Source organism: Vespula vulgaris, chromosome 8, assembly GCF_905475345.1.
Source record: "Vespula vulgaris chromosome 8, iyVesVulg1.1, whole genome shotgun sequence".
NCBI lineage: Eukaryota > Metazoa > Arthropoda > Insecta > Hymenoptera > Vespidae > Vespula > Vespula vulgaris.
The window spans coordinates 4,542,209-4,564,773 of NC_066593.1; the positions used below are offsets into that span (position 1 = coordinate 4,542,209).

Consider the following 22,565-nt stretch of genomic DNA (forward strand, 5'->3'; position numbering starts at 1 on the left):
TAATTTTATATTGACCTTTGTAACCACTTGTATATATTTTGCGTAGCGTTTTTTCTATCGATATTTATTAAAACATTTTTATATTACATCGTTGGTTGCCTTCCTCGTTTTCTCTTCTCTTTTGTTTATATATATATATATATATATATATATATATATATATATATATATATATATATATATATATATATTGGACATGCGTGGATACACTCGTCGCATCGTCGTGACAAACCCTCATTCTTAAATCCAACATTTCCAAAGCTACTAAAAACTTCATAAGATATAATGATTAGCGAGTACAAGGAATATATGTATGTATGAACCATTAAAAAAACCCATTTAAATTATTTAAGCCAAGAGGGAGAATGGGGAATCATTTCTGTGATTTTACAATTGCAAATATTATCGTCTATTATCGTTTAGGCGATAACACATTTGGAACCTGGCGTGATATTTTCTCGATAAAGTTGACAATAACAAATTCCCCGATAGGATATTCTTATTATTTCTCTTTCAACACGTATGTATGTAGCGACGAGTCCCGAACGTCGGATAAAACGCGTCAGGTACAACTTTTTATTGTTTAACATACTTTACCGAGTCAATAATTTGTTTATTTCTGTTAAAAACTACGATCGTGTTTAGTCTGTTCGATCGCGTACCGTCTGTCTCTCTCTCTCTCTCTCTCTCTTGCTTCTCCCTTTTTGTTTTTTTTTGTTTTTAGTTAAACATTTCGGTAAGAGCACTTATACATTTAATACATCATTTCGTTACTCCTCCATTTTCGAAAAATTCGTTTTTAACGCTCTCGGTAGATGTAACATTTCATTTTTTTTCTTTTTGTTATTCCCTCTTATCTTCGCCTATAGGTCCTTAGAAAAAAGTAAAAATAACAAAAAAGGACAAAAAAATTTAAATACACTTAGTTACATCCAGTGTATCATTGTGTAAATCGATATTCGATATAGTTCGAATACGTCTGATAACAATTTCGGAATAACAGCGCTATAATTATGAAACAGAGATATCAGATATCGCAGAATTCGCGTGGGTTTAACAAACGATATATAAACGATCGACTCTCCAAGATATTTAGATTTGCTTTTTCATTGAATAGATAAAGGATTAAATATAAATTAAACCAGAAATATATATTAATTGCGTAAGAGATGTTCTTTTTTCGTCGACGCACATTTCATTACAAGAAAATCTTTATACTATCGTATAATCTCTTTTCGTTCTTCGTGGTTCGTAAAAGAGAAAAAAAAATTAATATTTTACGTCCGTTTCTTTTTTTTTACACATTACAAGGTAAACAATGATCACGACGAATAACAAGGTATGTATTATGTATGTAGTGGGTATGTATGTAAGTTTCTTTTTATTTTTTTTTTATTTCTCCTTTCCTCGGCAAAACTCGCACCAAAAGTTTTCATCGATTGCACAATACAACACGTACAACATATACGTGAATCGATTTTAATTAATCTTACGAATTTAAGAAAGCATAAAAGTGGAAACGCGCTGACATTGCACGATTTTCTCGGTGGCGTCTCACCAACCGATGACGACGAAAGCTTTTTAATCTATTATAAAATAAGAAATAAAAATAAACTTAATGAAAGATGGTTTACACATTAAATAATAATAATAATAATAATAATATAATATAATATAATATAATATAATATAATATAATATAATATAATATAATATAATATAATATAATATAATAATAATAATCAATCGGAGGACAAGATGTCATCGGTGTGTATAAAAAACGTGCGACGTCGACTGAATAGTCGATAGAACTAATCGCGACAATCATCATGATGATCTTTTTGCGATCTCACTTTTGAAATCATTACGTCATCGAACTCGCGGGCGTCTCGGGTATACAATTTGTGCGTAGGCTTACGTACATATATACATATAAACTCATTAATCATTCGGTTTAATGGACGCGTTCTCCTTTTAAAAAAAAAGTTTATGACTCATCGTTACCGAAAAGACAACAACAACAAGAACAATAATAATATATAGTAATAGTAATAAGTATAATAATATTAATACTACGTAATAAAATACTAACATTAATACTAATAATAAAACAATATATATATATAATGATAATAATAATCATAATTATAATAATTATATAATAATAGATAGAATAATAAGGATAATTTTATTCCCGAATATGTCAAAAATCTTTTTCCCCTTTAACGTGTTTGTAAAAAAGTTCTGGAAAGAGACTTGTTAGTTAATGAAATAACGTCCCTTTATTTATTTATCATTAAAACAAGCCAAAAGGAAGAAGATAAAAAGTTAGGGACTTTAGAAAAATTGTTATATCGTATACGTTGAATACGACTTGAATCTTCCATAGATGGGTACGACGACATTAACAAGAAATGTTGACGACAAAAACGACCACGATGGCGACGATAGCGACGACGACGACGACGACGACGACGATGACGACAACAACGACGACAACGACGACGACGACGACGACGACGACGATGAAAATGACGACGACGACGACGATGACGACGATGATAAAAATGATGACGACGACGACGACGAAGATGGGACGAGGAAAAATAATATTTAAATTGTATTTGCACCTTACTCAAGATCTGTTGAATAGATAAAGTCAGGTACAACCAAGTTGATGGACAGAAAAGGGAGAGAGAAAAAGAGAAAGAGTGAGAGAAAAATAGATAAAACCGTACTTGTTCGAAGAACAATATGTGTATATATATATATATATATATGTATATATAAATATATATACACATATATGTATATGTATATATATATGTAACACCCACAAAAAAGAAAATCACGAAAAGAGAAAAAAAGAAAGAACGAAAAGTATTTGAATGACCACAAAAACAAAGAAATCGTTCGGTAGTCGTATTAGAATTCTTTACTATATTTATACAGTATGTTTTGTATATTTCCTTTTTTTTTTCTTTCGTCTCCTTGCGTAAACGTTTATGTCGGCACGTGTGTGTGTATTCGTGCGTGGGTGGGTGCATGGGTGTGTATGTATGTACGTATGTATGTATGTATGTATGTATGTTATTAATCCTTTCTTCTTCAAATATAGTGTATGCGATGGACCAATGACAGAATTGATATCTTACTTGTCTCCAGCTCAAGAAAAAAAAAAGAAAAAAAAAGAAAGAAAAAAAGAAGAAAAAAGAATTAAAATTTATCTTAACCATTTAATATGATAATTATATCGTATTCTATTTCCGGTAGAGAGGTCGATATGCCTGGGCTCTTTTTGTTTCTTTCCTTTTTCTTTTTTCTTTTTCGTTCTGTTGAAACAACAATGAGAAGTCGCAGAAATCTTACAAAAAAACCAGTTCGTTCGTTCGCAAGCAAGATGAATGCGGTTCCGGCACATAAAAATTGTCTCGCGTCACGTTTTTATTAATTTCTTTTTTTTTCTGTTCCGGGAATAAGTTTTCCTTTTCTTTTTATTTTTTTCGATTGTTTATTTTTTTGACCGTTGAAACAAACAGAAAGACAAGACAACAAGAGGAAGGTTTCTTCGATTGAAGGACCTATACATACATACATATATATATATATATATATATATATATATATATATATATTGGATTTTTTTTCGAGAACAATAATACAAGTCATTCGTTTTGCTGTATCATTTTTTCTTTTTTTTTTTCTTTTTTTTTTCATTATTAATTTTGATTATCTAATTTCTTATGTACAATGCGATTAAAACAGGACTGAAGAACGAAAAAGTATCTTGTACTTTTCTCTCTCCGTCCTAACAATTCTCTCTCTTTTTCTTTTTTTTTGGTTTTCTTTTTCCTTTTTTGTGCGTTCAACGGTCAAGATATATAACATAAATTTTTCAATGTATATATGTACATATGTTTGTATAAATAGGGTGTTCCATAATTCTGTGTGGTACAACCAGGAATCGGATGGATTTAACATATAAAGAAATAAATCGAAAGTTTTGGAATAAAAATTTTTCATACGATGCTTTATTTTTACATAAAAAAAATATATATATATATAAAATAAGAAAAATAAAAAGAAATTAATTTTTTTTGAAATCCAAATTATATCTAAGAGAATTGATCAATCCGATAACGATGAAACCACGCTTACGATTCTGGCACATACAAAGTACAAGCCTATATATATTTCTATCGATTACCTAATAACAGTAAGTCTTTCAAAACTTCCACAATTCGTTAACAAACGAAATATTCGAATTATTATAGAAAATCTATTCTTTGCACATACATACATACAGTAAATTAAACTGTAATGTAATTGTAAATTATCAGACGTCTGCTTGTATCACCGATTTTAGGAACACCCTGTATATATACAAATACGTGAACAAATAAGATTTTTTAGAATTTATTTGAAAAACAAAAAGTGTGTACACCGATAATCAATAACAGCATATCAATTGATTTCACGTCGATAGGAGAAGGTTCGATTTCCCATCAATCTTATTCTATTGTATGAAAGAAAAGAATATAATTATATATCAGAAATATTGATAATCAATCGAAATATAGCGATATCTGTTTCGAATATGCGAAATTAAGTTATCGAAAATATTGCACTATGAAGCCGACATAAATCAATGGGTTGCTGCTAAGCATGGTTTTCAATTCATTTTTATAGATATTGCTTTTTTTACAATGCTTGATCATAACTACGATTTACGAATTGAAAACCATGCTTTTAATAAAATCGGCTATTCGTCCGTATGCCTTTGATAATAAATATAAAAATTTAATACGTACAATCTCTGTACGTATAGATATAAGATACAAGATGAATCTTCTCTTACCGACGGGTATAAAATTGACTAGCGCGTTTTTATCGACTGTCGGTACACATCGATTTTTCGAATTTCTCAGATAAAAATGATCGTCTCGTTTTGTTTCTATTTTTTTTTCTGTTTTTTTTTTCTTTTTTATGTTTCCATTTTACACATAAAGCTATTCGACCTCTTCGAATTATAAACAGATTATTTTGCCTTGCACGCTTCATAAAAAATTTGAAGATTTAATCGCTTAAAATATCCCACGAGGCTGTTAAAGAACACATTACGATCCTTCGAACTTTTCGAAAACACTCAAAAACGCTGTTTTTTTTTTTCTTTCTCTCGCAACTCAACATTAATTCGATTGCGCTAATTCATTCGTAATTTCAAAACAAAAGTCGTATTAATCGACTCAATTTCATATAATAAGTGGTCCAGTAACTATTTTTTGTAATCCATCGCGAGTCTCCAACCATAATACCGTAATGTAGAAAAATGAATATATTTTTTGTTTGTTTTTCTTTTTTTTTTTGCTTTGTTTTGTTTCTCAATAACTCTCTGTTAATTACACAATTCATTTAAATCGATGTCTTTATAAGTCCCCATTTCAATGTGTCGACGTAAAATACGTCTTTCCACTAATACAAATACATCTCGACATGTTGTAAACTATCAACTACGTTAAAAGTATAAGAATTCAGATTTGGTGAAGAGTAAATAATAATTATCTATCATATAGTAAATATACACTGCAACGTGAACGCGTCTTACGCGATTCTTTTAAACACGAGCACCGTTCGTGGTAATGGCAGTGATTGTTATGAAAGATTCGAAGTAATTTAAGATTATATCAATTCTTAGATATAAACGAGTGACCAAAAGTGATAAGAATATTTTATTTTGGAGGTCGTGGAGGAAAGAAAGAGAGAGAGAGAGAGAGAGAAAGAGAGAGAAGGAAAGAAAGAGGGGAAGAAAAAACAAAAAGAAAAAAGAGAAAAGAGAGAAAAAAAAATAGGAAGACGTTTTATATAAAAGTACGGTCAGGAGGTCAAGGACGAGCAAGAACGAATAATTTCTTAACGAACACAGCCAAGGAACGGAATGCTTTAGTAAATAGTTGCGATATACGCGTTCACGTTGCAACAAGTTATCCACGATCTTTGATAAAAATAATGTATATGCATAAATCAAATTTATACATTTTTAATTAAGACTTATCAAGAGGAAATAAGTGCATTACTTTTTTTTATTATTACTTTTTTCTTCTTCATCTTCTTTGCTCTAAAGTGTAAATACGTTAATGTGGCTAAATCATATGTGGCACCACTGTGTGTTAGCGATCTCAATTTTTTACTATGTTATATCGATCGCAGTGCAAATTCATTTGGATAAATGTAGTTTTGAAAATAAACTATAAAAACTATGATCAATGTGCTACCTTTTACATATAAGACTCTCTCATGAATCTGTGGATTCAACAATGAGGCAAGGGATTACAATTCAGGGCACTTCTTTTCTCTGCCTGTCTTTATATAGGCGCTGGACCATTCTGTATGCTATTTTTTAAACAGCAAAGATTCAGCGTAAATGTACAGATATTGTACTTCTAGATCTCATCGATCTACAGATAGGAGATCGATAATTCACGGATCGCTCACGCAATTAATTTTTTTTTACCCTATATATTTTCTTTTTTTTTTCTTTTTTTCTTCCTTCTTCCTTTCCTGCCTTAATATCTGTTTTACAGAATGCATACAAATCCCAGACATATATATTTGTACATAGCTATCATATCCAATGGAAAGTGTACAATAAACTCAAATGAATCACGTATGGTTCAGTCACAACATCAAAAATAGACTATTGCAAGAGTGCATTAGCATGTGACACCCTGTAGATAGTTATTACTCAACCAAGGTACCATTTTTTCCATACTATCCGTGACTTTCTTCTCTTCCGAGGAGTCTGAGACGTAGACGATATGTACAAATTTTGCATGATATCACAATATCATTCTCTAAGTCTCGGAGTTAGTTTTCGAAATGCGAATTGCCGCATCGTAATATAAGTCATTGATCCCGTATCGTTAGACTATAATATAACGCAGCATTTGGTACATTCATCGTGAATCTTGAGATCATATATATTACATTGTAAGTTGATTGCAATTTTAAAGAGTGTACCACACGTACATATTGCCTACGATACAGACTCTGCTGTAAATATGGCATAAGAAAAACAATAACATGTTAATCTTACGCTCGCCCACGTGGTTTTTTCCGTGGTGCTGCTTCTTCGTTTGACAGAATACTCGCTGAAGCAGCTACGCGTTTGGGACGTCCCGCAGTACTACTGCCTTGCTGTGTGTTTTGAGCTGACCCTACAGATTTATCATCATCCTTTTTTGAACATACCGAACATTCCTTAGCGCGTTTTTCACGAGATATAATGTATATATATTTTTTATATATATATATATATAACAAAAATATCTTCTTAGCGGCTATATATATATATATACACATATATATGTATATATATATACATACAGAGTAGTTCACATTACTAGAACCACTTCGATATCTCTATAAATATTCATTTTAACAAAAAAGTCTGAGACGTACGTTGTATTATTCAAAGTAGGATTAAAAAGAAAAAGAAAAAAGGAAAAAAAAGGAACAGAAAAGCTACGTTAAATACTATAAATTCAAAGTTATCTACATTCGACTTATTTTAATTGTGTCATTCAGTTTTGGTAAGACGAAAAAAGAAAATACATAAAAAAGGGAACACAAAGACTCCATAAATTTTGATCATCTACGTGCAAACGCGACGCGATTGACGACGAGGAAAAGTTGGCAGATGGTCTTAAGCGCCGGTGTCCTTGAAAATTTCAAAATTATTTGAGAAGAAGGAGCATGAATATTTCAGGTTGAAAATGTGTTGCCACATGATAGCCAAGCGTGGGGTCAAGTACCTCCATTCCTAATGTTGTATATAGACATTTGTCAGACTGGATGGTTTAGTGGTCCAAAACAGTCGCTTGAAATACAAAAGACTCGGATTCGAATCATTCCTGATCCAGAATCTATTCTCCCGAGGGTCCAAATCTTTTCGCGAATCCAAGGAGCAAGGTCCGCGATGGAGGACTAAATTCGTCTCACGCTTGTTAGTCGTGCAGTAACAACAATAAGAAATAATTAACTTGAATCTAATGGCGTAAGTATTTATGTATGTACAAACATTATTTAAAAACCGCAATGAGTGGATTCCTTTATATTCACAATAATCTTTTCTTTATTTTATTCATCGCATCGATAAGGTGGTCAATTAAATTTTATACCATGATTAATGAACCTGAATAATGAAATCTATATAAATCGGATAAAAATGATCTCATAGTTACGGTACTTAATATAGTCCATTGTTTTTTCAATTTTTCTGTCTATACTTTTTGTTATATTTAAAAAAAGAAAGAAAGAAAGAAAGAAAGAAAAAAAAAATCGAGTTACATTTAAATCAGTATTTTTGTGTCGGTCTGAATAGACGTGACACGCAGTAGCTAACGCTAATAATGATTAAAATATTATAGTTAAAATAATTCGGAGATTATTCCTAGATAATTTTTATTTTAATTCCATTGCATATGAAATTTTGTACGGATTAATTTAATTTTTGTAATGCTCGCTATTTTAAAGCTATTAAAGTTTAAGTCAAACCGAAATTATTTATAGATTTTTATTCCAAGTAACTTTATTCTTTAATATAAATTTTAAGTCAATCTATGCAATCGTTTGGACGGTAGATCAGGCATACACAAAGGACAAACGCACGCTCACACATACATACACACATTTAAATTTAGATACGAAACACAAAGATCCAAAAGGGTTCTTGGATATTTCATAGTTTAAGAATTACACTTTTCTTTATATAAAGAGCATATGGAATTCGCTGCGATTCTGCCTAGAAACTAAAGAATACCTTGCAATTTTTATAACCAGAAACACAATAAAAATATTAAAAATAATACATTATTTTGGCCCCCTTCGTGATAATATAACAAATAGTATCAGACTTTTTCGTTAAATTTAATATTAACAGAGATATCGAATGATTCCAGCATACAGATTACTCTGTATATGCGTATAATATATACATATACGTATACGTATACATATACATATACATATATATATGTATACAGGTTGTTTCGAAATTTCTATTACAAACTCCTAGAACTTGTAGAGAGAATTGAAAAGATAAAGTTTTTAATAAACATGTCTGGAAACGTACCGTTCTACGAGTTAAATAAAATCAAATCTTTCACTTACGTAAGATCGAAGAGCACTCATTGCCGATGTAAATTCCAATTCCAATAAGAAAATGTTTTCCGTACGGAAAGGATGTTTTAAGCAATGTCATTTTATGAAACAGATGTTATTCTTATTTTGTAGTTAAAGACATTTGTTAGACATGATCTATTAACAAGAGCTGTTCGATATGGCGATCATCAATTTCGTTGCATCGTATTTGTGAACTATGTTCCGATACAATAAACACTCGTTTTATGAGCTCACATGACAAAACAACATATAAAATATCCTTTCCATTGAGAAAAACTGGAAACATTTGTTTTATTGAAATAAAAATTCACACGTCAGCAACGTTTTTTGAGCCAGTAGAAGCGAGAAATTTAAACACTTTATCTGACTTTGTTTCACTTTTATAGCACGGTACGTTTCCGTACGTGGGATTCCTATTGAAAACTTTACCTACTCAGTTCTCGGTTGCAAATCCTACAAGTTTTTAATAGAAATTTTTAAACATCCCGTATATAATATTTTATTCGTAGCTACAGAAACGTCAGAAACTTAACTAACGGATTTCAATGAACTCACTTACCACGAAGCTTCGTCCTTGGTACACCACTCGTGTTGTTGTTGCTCTGTTGTTGCTGCTGCTGCTGTTGCTGCTGCTGTTGTTGTTGTTGTTGCTGCTGCTGCTGCTGCTGCTGCTTCGTGGTTTTCTTCGCATCGATCTTTTTAGGGTCTGCACCATTATTTTTAGCTGAATCAATGGGAGTCGTCGGCGTAGCGGCGCTATTTACGGGTACTGCTGCTGCTGTAGCAGTAGCAGTAGCAGTGGCTGCAGCAGTGCCACCGGCGGACTCGCTACCCGTACTGTTCCCAGATTTTGTGCTTCTATTTAATGCCCTTTCCGCTCTGCTCGATCCTTTTGCAACCGATTTTGCGATCGCTAACGCTTTGTTTACCGATCCCTTTTTAGAACGTCCCGTTTTCGACGACTTCTTTTCATCCTTCGACTCGTCCTCGGATCCTTCGTCTTCGGAGGAACTTGCCGAACGTTTCGATTTTTTTCGTTGGCCTTGTTTCTGCTTGTACGGGCCGTGACCTCTTCTTCTCTTCAATTGTGACTCATCTTTGTAAAGAGACAAATCGACTGGAAGAAAGCACATATTCGTTTAAAAGGCAAATAAAATATTTTGCTGCAATGACGATTGAAATTTTATCAGAATCGATATTAAATACTTACGTCCATCTGGATGTTCTTCCGTTACTCTAGGCTTTTCAGACACTCCGGCCTCTACATCGATCGCTCGTTTTAATATATTTTCCGTACGCAATAATTCTATCTTCGTTAATTGAAATTTATTTTTATCGATTTTATTCAAATTTAGGTTCGTTAATATACAATCGAAATCTGAAAAATAAGAAAGAACATCTTTCCTCTATTCTACTCTCTGTTGTTATACGTATAGCCAAATGCATGTACAATCTATTAATTTTGATAAAATGATACGAATGAGTGAAACATCTAGCTTGATATATTTTTACTATAAATTAACGAAAGAATCAATCTAAATTACCTATAAAGTCGTAAAAATCTGGAGAATAAATTTCACCATTATTTTTATCTTGCGATAACCAACGTATGCGAATACGCCTGCTCGATTTATAAATATTTTGCATCGCTTGACAAACGTAAAAACTCCCTTCTGCATTTCTCACAGCCAGGAATTCATTTCTAAAAGAAACATTTGTCAACATGTTTCATTGGTTAAAGAATTGGTATTTCGATATATAGAAAAAGATTTGTATAAATATTTGTGTATGAAGTTTGCATTATATCGTCACCCTTCCATATCAATTAAAATTACTTACTTGTAGAATACTATTAGCTTGTCATCCGCAGCTTTCGTCGCAGGAGACTTGTTTAAACTTTTGACAAGCAACGCAATTTCTGGCAAAGGACTTTGATAAGGTTGCGTTTGGACGCGATTTCTCTTAGGTTTACTTGCCCCGTCTGGAGTCGCGGATATTCCTTTCAAATCTTTCAATTCTCTAGATTTTCGTTTATTAGCTTTTGGCGAAGCTGTAACTTTCGTTTCTGGTTTTGAAGAATTATTTGATGGTTGTACGGGTGGACTATCTCCACTCAATTTTGCACTCTGATTCGTTGGTTTGTTTTTTTGAACTTCTGGTTTTACTTGAGCATCTTCAGTTTTATGCGTCGATAACTTTGTTTGTAGAGAAGCATTAACTGGCACACCTTCAGCTTCTTTAGAGCCATTATTTACAGTAGTTTTCTTTTCTTCAACTTTGTTTTGTCCTTGAGGACATATCGCTAGAAAAATATTAAGATCTGATTAAAGATTATATTTGATCAAAAATAAATAAAGGATATTCTGTAATAAGCGAACAAACAAAAATGATATAATATTATCGTCAACCTGAAAATTCTAAGGCATGAGGGATCGTTTCTGGTTCTACTGGAGTTTCTCGTTGTTCGTCTTGGGTCGGATTTTCAGGACTCAAGTTGTTATTTCTATTTGGTTCACTAGGCTTTACAGGAGCAGGTATATTTTGCTCTGTATCCACCTTTATAGTTTCTACGCCGTTTGGTATAAGCTTATCCGATTCTGATTCCTTTTCAGAATTGTTACTTATATAAGGTGGTGTTTGGTAAACCGACGGTCTGTGATCCTGTACCAAACTGAGAGGCTGACTTGGCGGTTGCAACGTAACATAGCTTAATCCTGTTCCTGTTAAAGGTTTCATAGATCCTGATTCAGTTCCAGGAACTACTTTTTGAGCCATAGCATTCATTGGAAGCATGGAGTGAGTAGTCGAAGTCGGGGATGTCCCTACTCCAGATATCGATGACTTTACAGCAGATGCACTCATTCTCCACTACTTGACACTTCTACTAAAGCTTTAGGAAAAATTAAAAATATGTTCATTATATTATGACAAGATTTGTTATTGTAAATATCAAAGAAACAAAGAAAGAAAATACATATTCGTGCCAAAAATATCATTCTGATCTATTAATATCTTGAAAACTTTGAAGAAGGTCATATACTAATCGTTGACTGTAACGATTTACTATTATGTTTAAATCACGAAGATCATCCACAATATAAAAGACGGAGTGATTTTTCTACTATCAATTAAATATGTTTTTAATCACATAACACACTATATGATAAAGAAAACAATGCACTTTGGTAATATCAAAAAATAAGAATCAGAGTAGACAAAAATAATAATAATAATAATAATAATAATAATAATAATAATAATAATAATAATAATAATAAAAGAATTTTCATATGAAGATAAAGAAGAAAAAAAATCAAGGAATAAGTGAGATAGAGTGAAAGAAAGCGATTGATAGAGAAGGAGAGAGAGAGAAAGAGAGAAGAGAGAGAGAGAGAGCGAAAGAGAAAGAGAGAGAGAAAAGGCAAGAGGAGCAGGGTGGCGGGCGGAAAATGGAAAGGGGGAGGGGGGTAATTAGAGGGGTAAACATAAACACGAACGATGTTTCCAAGTTCCAACGAATGGGCGAGAAAGTCGAGAAACTGTATGTATGTATCTTGTTTTGCACTCATACGCGTATTTACCTCGGTGCAATCAAGTCCTGAATATGGATAGATTCCCGTACTAAACTTGTCGGAAGGTTGACCGCTGCGCGCTTTAACACACGGTTAACTCATCTTCCCACACATTTCTCTCGCGCGTGAACGCTCTCCCGCGTATATCATCTCATTCACCGTACGCACGGCATCGCAAGGATCACAACGAAATGCACTTAAAACACTGGATGTTACAAACAAAACCGTGAAAGGGGTTCCGCGCTCCAGAAAGCCGTGGTTTTACCCGCACGAAAAAAACAGGAATGCCAGTCGTTAGATGGCGTCGGTTTCCTGACGCCATATGTAATGCGACGTTTGCATCGTACACGTATACTCATTGGTAGAAAATGGATACTAGTTGGAAACTTATAAATTCCTGTAACTTCGCCTTTAAGCTGATCGTTCCTTATTATCAAAAATAATAAGAATTTCTTGAAAAGTTTCAAAGTGATTCTTATCATATTTAGGAATATTTTTGTCTAGTGAAATTAAAAAAGAAACAACACGATATCAATTAATATTTTCATAATGGACGAGTCATTAAGATGTATTATCAACGTGAATGTATAATTGATAAATATTGGTCAAAAATAAATTTAATTTTAATTTCAATCGAGGTTTGCCTCGTATCAAACGTTTGTAGTCGAATTATAGATACTCGTTGATTGGTTCATCTTGAAAAGTCTAGTCGTAAGTGCATTTGATTGGTTTTTCTCGACAATCGATTACAATCGATTGCATTCGATCTGATTCGATTGAGTTAACGATGTGTTGATCCATGGATTCGCAAAGACGTTATGATCATAAGTAAGAAACGGTTATATTATTTAAAGCATAAAACTCTTGACTAGTTTATACGCAAAGAGTGAATAATTAATAGGTTTCATAATTAAAGTTTCGTAATTAATATCGCATCTTGAAATGCCGGAATTACGTTGGCTTTATTACATCATTTCCAAATAAAATTGAGTTATTCCTAGCATTCTATGTGTTAAATAAAAAAGTTTTCTAAAAGGTGAATATTCTTGCAGGTAATAATGGTAATAAATCATCGTCGTTCTTTCAAATAACTTGTTTTATCGATGAAATCGTTTAAACTTGGTTATGTTTATATCTGGTATATAGAGTTTTGATGTATCGCATGTAACCTTTGTATGGGCAAATTTTTTAGTCGTCTTACGTTTTTTAAAGGTTTAGACATTTGTATTTGTCATTTACATTTGTATAAAAAGTGTTTAAAAACTTGAATCGAAGTTAGTTTGAAGCGGTCTGTCGTGCTCTATATAAGATATATTTATTCGTGAACAAATAATATAATACGTAAAATAAACTGAGAACGGATAGTAACAAATTCATGAATCGACAGGTCAAGATGAATATACCACCGATTCAACAACCTGGAACAATGGCAGTAAATCAGATGAATCAATCGGTAAATCCTCAAATGCCTCAGAATCAACAGCAAGCTCAACAGGCGCAACAACAGCAAGCGCAGCAACAGCAGCAGCAACAACAGCAACAAGCGCAGGAAAAATTGGATAATATTTCTAAAGTAAAATCTTTAGTCGGACCGTTGAGAGATTCTTTAGCTATAGCCCTTAAGACTGCAGCTCAGACGTTGCATCAAAACAGTTTGGTAGACGTCGGATCTTTAAAAGGCATAGATCAGCCAGATCATCGATTCAATAAAAATATGGAGGAATTTTATTCTATATGCGATCAAATTGAATTACATTTGAAAACATCTATAGAATGTTTATCACAAAACTCTAGTTCCGTTAGATATCTACCGATGTCCGTTATACCAACGCGCACTGATACAGTAGGAGCTCAAGAAGGACCAGCTTTAACATATCCGCAATTTTTAATGACGGTGCGCTCGCAAGTGGCGTACGCCAAAGAGATACACGATACTTTGGTTTCTGCGGCACATACGATTGCACCAGGGGAATGAACTCTTGATACGTACGAGGGATTTATTTCTAATACATTCTGTCGTTGAGTCATAAAGAAACGTTAAAAATAGCAACAGTGTCAATATAAGTCAATACTCGTTAAAATTGTTTAATCGGTAATATTCATTTTATATTTTGTCCTAATTAAGGAAAGAATAAGTCGTAATAAATGAAACGGTACGATTATTCTACGACACGTTCTGTAAAAGTTGTTAATAGGAAATGTCAATGCAGGCGTCACGTCCACCGATGTAAATATATTCGTATATGTATGTATGTGTGTATGTATGTATATTAATAAGAACAAATTTCGTCATTGTATTCTATAGAGAGTAGTTGGAAAAACATTAGTGATCCTAAAGTACAGTATATACCATATTTTATGAGATGTAAAAAACAGAATTGGAATTCGGCACAAAAAGGAAATCTGGCGGAAGAAAGTATACTTTTGTTTTTTGTAAAAAAGATATTTAAAGATATTAGGAATAGTACAGTAATAGGAAAGGTAGAGATTTTTTGTAAATATTTCGAAGACTGAACAATAATAATATATCGCACTTGCAACATACTTAAGGTTTTCTACTTCTTTCTATTTAAGATAATCGTAAAACGTTGAGATAATCCAATATCGGGTATCGCTCTAATAAAATTGCGTTCTGTACGAAAAATACAAATATAATCGTCTTGATTGGAATAGAAAAATTCAATATATACTACTCGTAGAAGAAAAGTCAAAGTTTTGCCTGTGAAGGGACCTTTAATAGTATCTGGATCGGTCGAAGGTAAAACGTAGGAAGAAAATCGATGGAAGAGGAGATACGGGATCGACGGTAGAGAAAAGCAGCGTTCTCGTAAAAGAGCGGCTGTTATCCGTCGCTCGTGGTATCAATCGTAGGCTAGCACGTATTCGAAGAGCAAGGGAGGCCAGAGGGGGGACGGAAAGGCGTGCAGGAAGCGCTACTGTCAGTTGGATTGGTGTTTTGCCGCGGCGCGCCGTGCAATCATTCGAAAAGGAAGGACCACCTCTGTTCACCATATTTGGCAAACTTGCCCTAATATGGTAACGTCTACTTCTAAATATGGCAGCCGGGGACGCCCTCTCGGCGTTCCGTGTAACGCTCCGCGGGACGGAATTGAGATCGAATATCGCGATCGATAGACGTAGAATCTGCGAGATGTCGACGGATAACGTTAAACGAGATCGAAATAGATTTTTTGAAAGGGGAAACACCGTCGGTCCACGGTGGGAAGGATCGAATTTCGAAAGGGTGGACTACTTTTTAACGGCGCACGCTCGCCGTGGTGGGGGTAGATGGCGCGCACGGGCACGCGGAGGCAGCGCTTCGAGCACGTAGGTCAAGTTACGATAGGACCGCGCGCATACAGTTCGCGGGGAGCGCTCGTGTAGTGCGCGTTGTTGTCCCGTGTTCCTCTAGATGATCGATCACGTGGGAAGCAGAGCGGCGGTTGGTTTACGCGATACGGTGGCGGCGATCGAGCTCGATCGAGGGGTGCTATTAGATAATAATAAATGTGTCGGGCTCCGTGATGGACAACCCTAGCGGCGGAAGGGACGGTCGTTACGCGAGTCTCGGCTACGGCATGGGGATGATCGGTAGCGACGGTGCCACGGAAATGTACGGGCGACCGTCCACCTCCCAACTCGGTGCTGCTGCTGCTGCCGCCGCCGCTGCAGCCGCTGCTGCTTCTCAGTTGGGCCAACGTGGTGGCGCCACCATGATGCCCGGGGGCGGCCCGACGCCCGGCGTCGCCACGGTCCAGAGCAGAGGCATCAAGAGGACGACGTCGGATGTTTGTTATACCGACGACACTAACGCCAGGCAGCAGGCACTTTCCCAACAGCAGCAGCAGCAGCAGCAGCAACAACAACAACAGCAGCAGCAGCAGCAACAGGGCATGACAATGTCCGATTGTGTCGCCGAGAATCTCGATGAGTCCTTCACGAATCTCGGACAGCCGAAGAAGTCGCCACCCTCTAATGGAAAGAAGACCAAGGGTAGAGTCAAGATTAAAATGGAGTACATCGATAACAAGCTAAGAAGGTACACCACATTCTCCAAGAGGAAGACCGGTATCATGAAGAAGGTTAGTCGAGTCCATCTCATGTTTCTATGTATCGTCTGTTACGTTCACTTTTCTCCTTGTATTTTCGTTTCGTCATATGTCAAAAACCTCGGAAATGGAATTCGCGAAACGAGACGTTACCTTGACGAATTACGCGCGCTCACGCGTTCGACGTCCTGCGTCGGCTTCGAATAACAAATCCAAGATCTTCGAGCATTTTCACTCGTCGATTCAAACACCGAGCGTCGTTCGTCGCATTTCTTCTTTACTCGTTACGCGTATTAGGTTTATTTATATCCTCCTCCGACTCACGCTCGTAAACGCCATCGAGTTCGAGTTACATCGTTCGGTTAAAAGCGGGTCCTGCTATCGATTAGAACGATACGTAAAAATGATTATAAACAAGTATTTCGTTCGGTATACTTTGTTTGATTCGATCAAGTTACATACGTGCGTTTATACGTTCCAAAAACGTTACAGTCGCGTCGCGCGCATAGAAATAACTTTCGCGCGGATTCATTTGAATTACCCAGGAGCGCCGAATCGCGCGCTCTTTGAATTATTGCGAGTTATCGAATACGTCGGTGTTATGCGATAGACGAGTTTCGTTTCTATCGAAAAGAAAATTGGCCGAGAAATTAACGAACGAGTAATTTGTCTTGTACGAAAAGGATACAAAAAAATGTTTCAACGTGTTTTATCGAGAACGTGTAATTAATAAACGAGTATATATGTATCTGTAAACTATAAATATATGTATCGAAAGTTCGATAAATTCAATTCACAATATGGATCGGAAGTGATTTAGCTTTAACTTCGATCTTTTTTTTTTTTGATTAAGATATTGGAATGATTTTAGTCGTCCTTCACCATGCTCCCTCTTTTATCGAGTATATATTAAAGTTATTTACATATAACTACATACTTATGTTAAAAAGTTAATAGTCAATTTTTTGTGCAACAGGTTCAACTTTTCTACGACCAAAACTTAAATGTAATTGATGTAATGATTATTATAGTTAAAATTGCATTTTACTTCTTTATTTGTATGTTTCTGTGTACATACGCAACCACATGCGTGGTAAACGTAGTAGAAATGATTAAGATAGTAGCGAATGATAATAACAATAACAATAAGTCCCAATAAGAAAAAATATTAATCGATTTATCGTAATCAATTAATGACTATTCTTAGTAGTAACATTAAATCTTCTTATATTATCTCTCTCTCTCTCTCTCTCTCTCTAATAATGTCTTTAACCTTTTAAAAAAAATGAGTAACAATTTTGAGAAGAATGACATTTTTATATTCTTTCCTAAAAAATATTGTAAAAGATTGAGTTACGGTAACGTCATGTGTGAACGTTCGCTTACATCCACTTTAAATATTTTTTAATGCGTTTGTTATTAAGGCCTACAAAAAGTAATATAATTTACTCGAAAAAAAGAATAACTTATCATCGATACCACTACTCCGATTGATTTTGAATTACATCTGAAAATTATGACATTTGTAGGTGTGTGTGTTATTATTTTTTTATTTGTTTATCAAAGCTTCTTTCTCCACCTCGTTCAGGTGATATATCTCATCTTTTTATTCCAACACACACACACACACACATATCCATATATATATATATATATATATATATATCCATTCGTGTGAAAGAATAATTCTTGAGAATAATTATCAATGCTTGTCCATGGAATCATGTAAATCGCGAATTCACGTAACTATCGAATAGTATTGGTACGAACATAAACATTGATTCATGAACGATGTTATGTTGCAACCTTGCAAATGAAAAAAAAAATGAATAAAAAATGAAAAAAAAAGAAATAAAAAATTAAAAAAAAAAAGGAAAAAGAAAAAAGTAGCTTGGATTGATAATTATGTGATAATAGTCACATATATATTTGTTTTGGATTAACGATAAGTACATAATAGTGTAAAGTTTTGAACGAACTAGTTTCGATTATCGGATCGACTTTTATTGGAAAAAAAACGAAGGAAGATCGATCGATCGATCAAAGATCGATTGATGGATCGATCGAAATCGTTTTTTTTTTCGATTATATGGAAATACGTGAACGATGTAAGTAAATAGCTCGTCTAAGCGCGATTAAGGCTACGGTCTCGGTTTATTTATACTCGCTTTCCTTCACTTTCGTAGCTTACCGGCGTAGCTGTCGGAGTAGAAACGTAGTATAATAATAGCAACGCATCCTAATATCTCCTAAAATACATGTAGTCATCTCAAAAGTCATCCAAAGTATAAAGGCTCGTATATTACGATCAAAGGCCATGCCGTGCCGATCTTTTTTTTTTCGTTTCCCTTTTTTCTTTTTTTTTACCACTTAGCGAAGATTTCTCTATCCTCTTTCTTTCATTCTCATTCCCCCGTAGTTACTACCCGTGATGATTAATAATGACAACGTTCGGAGTGAAAAAGTTTCTTTCTTTTTGATTCTTATATGTATGCATATAGAATTTAACGACAATTCTATTTTGGCTTAGTTCTTTTTTACGTTTGTGTATCTAATCTTGTAAGTGATAACTCCATAGCAATGTAATTTTTATTAGCTCGCTTTCATTCATTTCTTTTCCCTTGTAATACTCGTTTTATTCTTTTTTTTTTTTTTTTTTTAAGTAGTTAAATGTATTTGAGTAGAAAAATAAAAAAAAAAAAAAGAAAATGTGTGAAACCATTTCGTGTTATCGTAAGAAAGTATATTCTTTTATAAATCGATGCATTATATATAACGTAATTTCCTTCATAATTTTTACTCATTAAACTCTTTATCGAAATGATCCTATGTAATGTATATTATTATAAAGAGCGACGATATTACGTCGATATTAAGAAGAAAGGAAAATATAGGAAAATACGCTGCAGGTCATTCCTTATCGCAAGTACTCGAACCGTTGTAATTTTTTGCCGATCGGGACAGGAGAAACGTTTGAGTCGTACTCGTAAAGAAAGACTTGTGCGCAGCACTTCGAACGTTCGCGCGCCGCGTTTAACCGACGGTCACGTGACCGAATGGAACAGCTGCGAACAGGAGTACGCGTATTTATACCCTGCTCTCTCTTGCGATCGTTATCTCTCTATAATGTGCGTAAAGGGATAGGACGAGGAACCGATATATATCTTCGGACGATATCTAATTAGAAAGTCTAACGAGGAGCGTGCACCTAATAAGAATGTTTTCATCAACGGGTCGTTTAAAGTCACAACGAACGTAATTGTCCGAGTTAATCAAGTAATCTCAAAGTCAGTTTATCGCCGAGTGAAGAGGGACAATTTTCGATGATTTTATTTTCCTTCCCCTCGGGTGCAAGAGTAAAATGAAGGGAGTGAGTAAAATGAGGGAGGAAAGAAAAAGACAAAAAAGAAAAAGAAGCTGTAGGTAGGTACACGAAGTCTTTCGGGTGCGATCTTCGAGATCGAAGTTCGTTAACGCAGGAAATTAACGATCGAGTAATAAATAATACGTGATATCTTCGTTCACAGGCGTACGAGCTGTCGACGTTGACCGGTACGCAAGTGATGCTATTGGTAGCGAGCGAGACCGGTCACGTGTACACGTTTGCGACGCGCAAACTGCAACCGATGATAACGAGCGAAGCTGGGAAAGCGTTGATCCAGACGTGCCTGAACAGTCCCGATCCACCGCCTTCCGGTTCCTCGGGAGATCAACGGATGTCGGCGACCGGGTTCGAGGAGACCGAGTTAACCTACAACATCGGCGACGAGGAGCAGAAAGTAAGGCAACTGGTCTATGGCTCGCCTCACGGTGGCTCCCTACACGGTGGCTATCCCGGAGCGGGCGGCGGACCCACCGGTGGTCATCCGGGTCCGCCGCCACCGCCACCGCCGCCGGCTTCGCAGCACGCGCCGCCCTCGCACGCGCAGCACGCTCATCTGATCGCGCATGCGCATGCGGCATCGCCGAGCTCGCACCTCGTACCCTGTTCCAGTCCTGGACCGATGCTCGCCGGTGGACCGTATCAACAATCCTGTCCCTCTCCTCTGCCACCTCATCACGCTGCCTATCATCCTCATATGTCTCATTCGCATCCTCAGCGGTAGTACCACCTCACCTCCCCTATCCTATCCCATCCTCCTCCTCTTCCTTATCCCCATCCCCATCCCCATCCCCATCCCCATCCTCATCCTCATCATCGTCATCCCTCCTATTTACCTCCCTTCTCCTCGCCCTTCTTCGATCCTGACTCTTCTCCTACTCCCCCATCGCCTCATCCTCCTCACCATTCAGATTTTACTTTCTATTTTCCCGATTATTTTTGACAATACCGACTTTCCAGGTGCCTCTCTCTCTCTCTCTCTCTCTCTCTCTCTCTCTCTCTCTCTCTCTCTCTCTCTCTCTCTCTCTCTCTCCTGTAAGCTCGATAGGAAAACAAATGTATTTTACTTGTTCGATTCCGTCCATGATAGATAGAGATAGCTTTCATACGTCGAACGGCTCGCGGACGCTCTCCCTTATCACTGGCCCGATTATCGCCAGTTGGGCTCTCGGTTTTATAACGTTGCAGCCTGCGGTTTCACGTATCGAGAGATCTCCTTTATTCTCGGCTTGGATCGCGCTTGGACTGCCAATTACTTACGTTTCTTATTTTTCTTTCATTTCTCATGCCGTTAAATTCGTTCTCCGTTAATTCTTTCGAGCAGTCGGACGATCTCTCAACGATGTGTAATTTCAATCTATATATGCCGCGTTAAATGTCGTTGAGAATTGATTCGATTCGATTCGAAAAGATTCCGCAAAGCTGTGAGGACGACTTTTAACGGTATATATCCGCGATCCGACGACGACGCGTCCTCGACGTCGGAAGAGGCTGAAGAGGCGCGTAAGAAAGGCTACAGGGCTCGTTTTTCTGCGCACAAATCTAGTCCAGCCGACGCGTATTACGGAAGCAGAGTTATTTGCAGGAGGTGCGTCGCGTCGTACCGCGCGTACCATCGCTCGGCTAACCGGTAAAAAGGGAAGATCGGTTCAGTCTATAATGGCAAACCATCGCGACATCGATCGTCCGTCGATTGCTTACAATGGGAACGTCGGATAAAAGAGGAAGCGCGAGCGAACCTCTTCTTTTATTTCATGCCCATTTTATCACTTTCGAGGAAACGAATGAAAAAAAGAAAAAATGAGAGCGGATTGTCGAATTATTCCTGACAAATTTTAAACGACCTCACTAAGTAGTCAAATACGCGAAGCGAGAATAATTATTGAATTGTGTTTTTCGATTATTTTTACTTTACGCATATACGTATATAGATATTGGGAAATAAATATATTATCTATTTACGCATATATGTTATGTGTATTACGTGTTAGAACGATAACATTTTATTATTACTTATTTACAATATTTAAGTACAATTTCGAATTGTGAAATATTTCCTCCGCGCGTTCTACTTATTCTACTTTTTTCTCGATTCTTTTTTTTACCGAAAATTAACCGCGGCTCATCGTTGTTGATAAACAATCCTTTTCTGGATTTTTAGAAACAGCTGCATGTTCTGAGCATGCTCGTATCTACGATTACGTTCGCAACGATATATGTATCTATAATTATGAATTGAAAGAAAAATGCGTTGGGATTTTTTTCTTTCCGCTTTTCTTTCATTGTTGTTTTTTTTTTTTTTGTATGGATAATTCACCAATATTATCCAACGATATAGAGATATTTTATAAGCGAATTATAAATATAAAGAAACTTTTTAAC

The 22,565-nt window shown here is 35.5% G+C and overlaps 3 protein-coding genes across 8 annotated transcripts in view; 2 read left to right on the forward strand and 1 right to left on the reverse strand.

Annotated features, from left to right (window-relative positions):
- LOC127065637 (AF4/FMR2 family member lilli-like) overlaps window positions 1-13,064 on the reverse strand; it is a 20,364-nt gene extending 7,300 nt beyond the window's left edge. The window contains exons 1-7 of one of the 3 annotated variants that reach the window (XM_050998259.1): window positions 12,762-13,064; window positions 11,589-12,070; window positions 11,020-11,482; window positions 10,725-10,882; window positions 10,391-10,558; window positions 9,740-10,297; window positions 137-7,214 (exon numbers count right to left, since the gene is read on the reverse strand). In XM_050998259.1, coding sequence (XP_050854216.1) covers window positions 7,090-7,214; window positions 9,740-10,297; window positions 10,391-10,558; window positions 10,725-10,882; window positions 11,020-11,482; window positions 11,589-12,042 — 1,926 coding nt within the window. In that variant the 5' untranslated portion in view covers window positions 12,043-12,070; window positions 12,762-13,064 and the 3' untranslated portion in view covers window positions 137-7,089. Of the gene's footprint in view, window positions 1-136; window positions 7,234-9,739; window positions 10,298-10,390; window positions 10,559-10,724; window positions 10,883-11,019; window positions 11,483-11,588; window positions 12,071-12,761 lie in introns of those variants that run through there. The other 2 variants (XM_050998261.1, XM_050998260.1) reach the window with 2 other exon arrangements.
- A 318-nt stretch (window positions 13,065-13,382) lies between these two features.
- Window positions 13,383-15,296, forward strand: LOC127065649 (mediator of RNA polymerase II transcription subunit 29). Of its 4 annotated transcripts, none has more exons than XM_050998288.1 (2): window positions 13,383-13,813; window positions 14,140-15,296. In XM_050998288.1, exons 1-2 carry the CDS (start codon window positions 13,811-13,813, stop codon window positions 14,725-14,727), a joined length of 591 nt encoding a protein of 196 aa, XP_050854245.1. In that variant the 5' UTR covers window positions 13,383-13,810; the 3' UTR covers window positions 14,728-15,296. The 4 variants fall into 4 exon arrangements, with proteins under 4 accessions (XP_050854245.1, XP_050854249.1, XP_050854248.1 ...); XM_050998292.1 differs by having other exon boundaries at window positions 13,389-13,580; XM_050998291.1 differs by having other exon boundaries at window positions 13,394-13,804.
- Window positions 15,297-15,975: 679 nt separating this feature from the next.
- The window catches only part of LOC127065643 (serum response factor homolog), a 29,751-nt gene continuing 23,161 nt past the window's right edge, over window positions 15,976-22,565 (forward strand). The window contains exons 1-2 of the mRNA XM_050998278.1: window positions 15,976-16,834; window positions 20,329-20,580. Of these exons, the coding sequence (XP_050854235.1) occupies window positions 16,277-16,834; window positions 20,329-20,580 (810 nt within the window). The 5' untranslated portion in view covers window positions 15,976-16,276. The remainder of the gene's footprint in view (window positions 16,835-20,328; window positions 20,581-22,565) is intronic.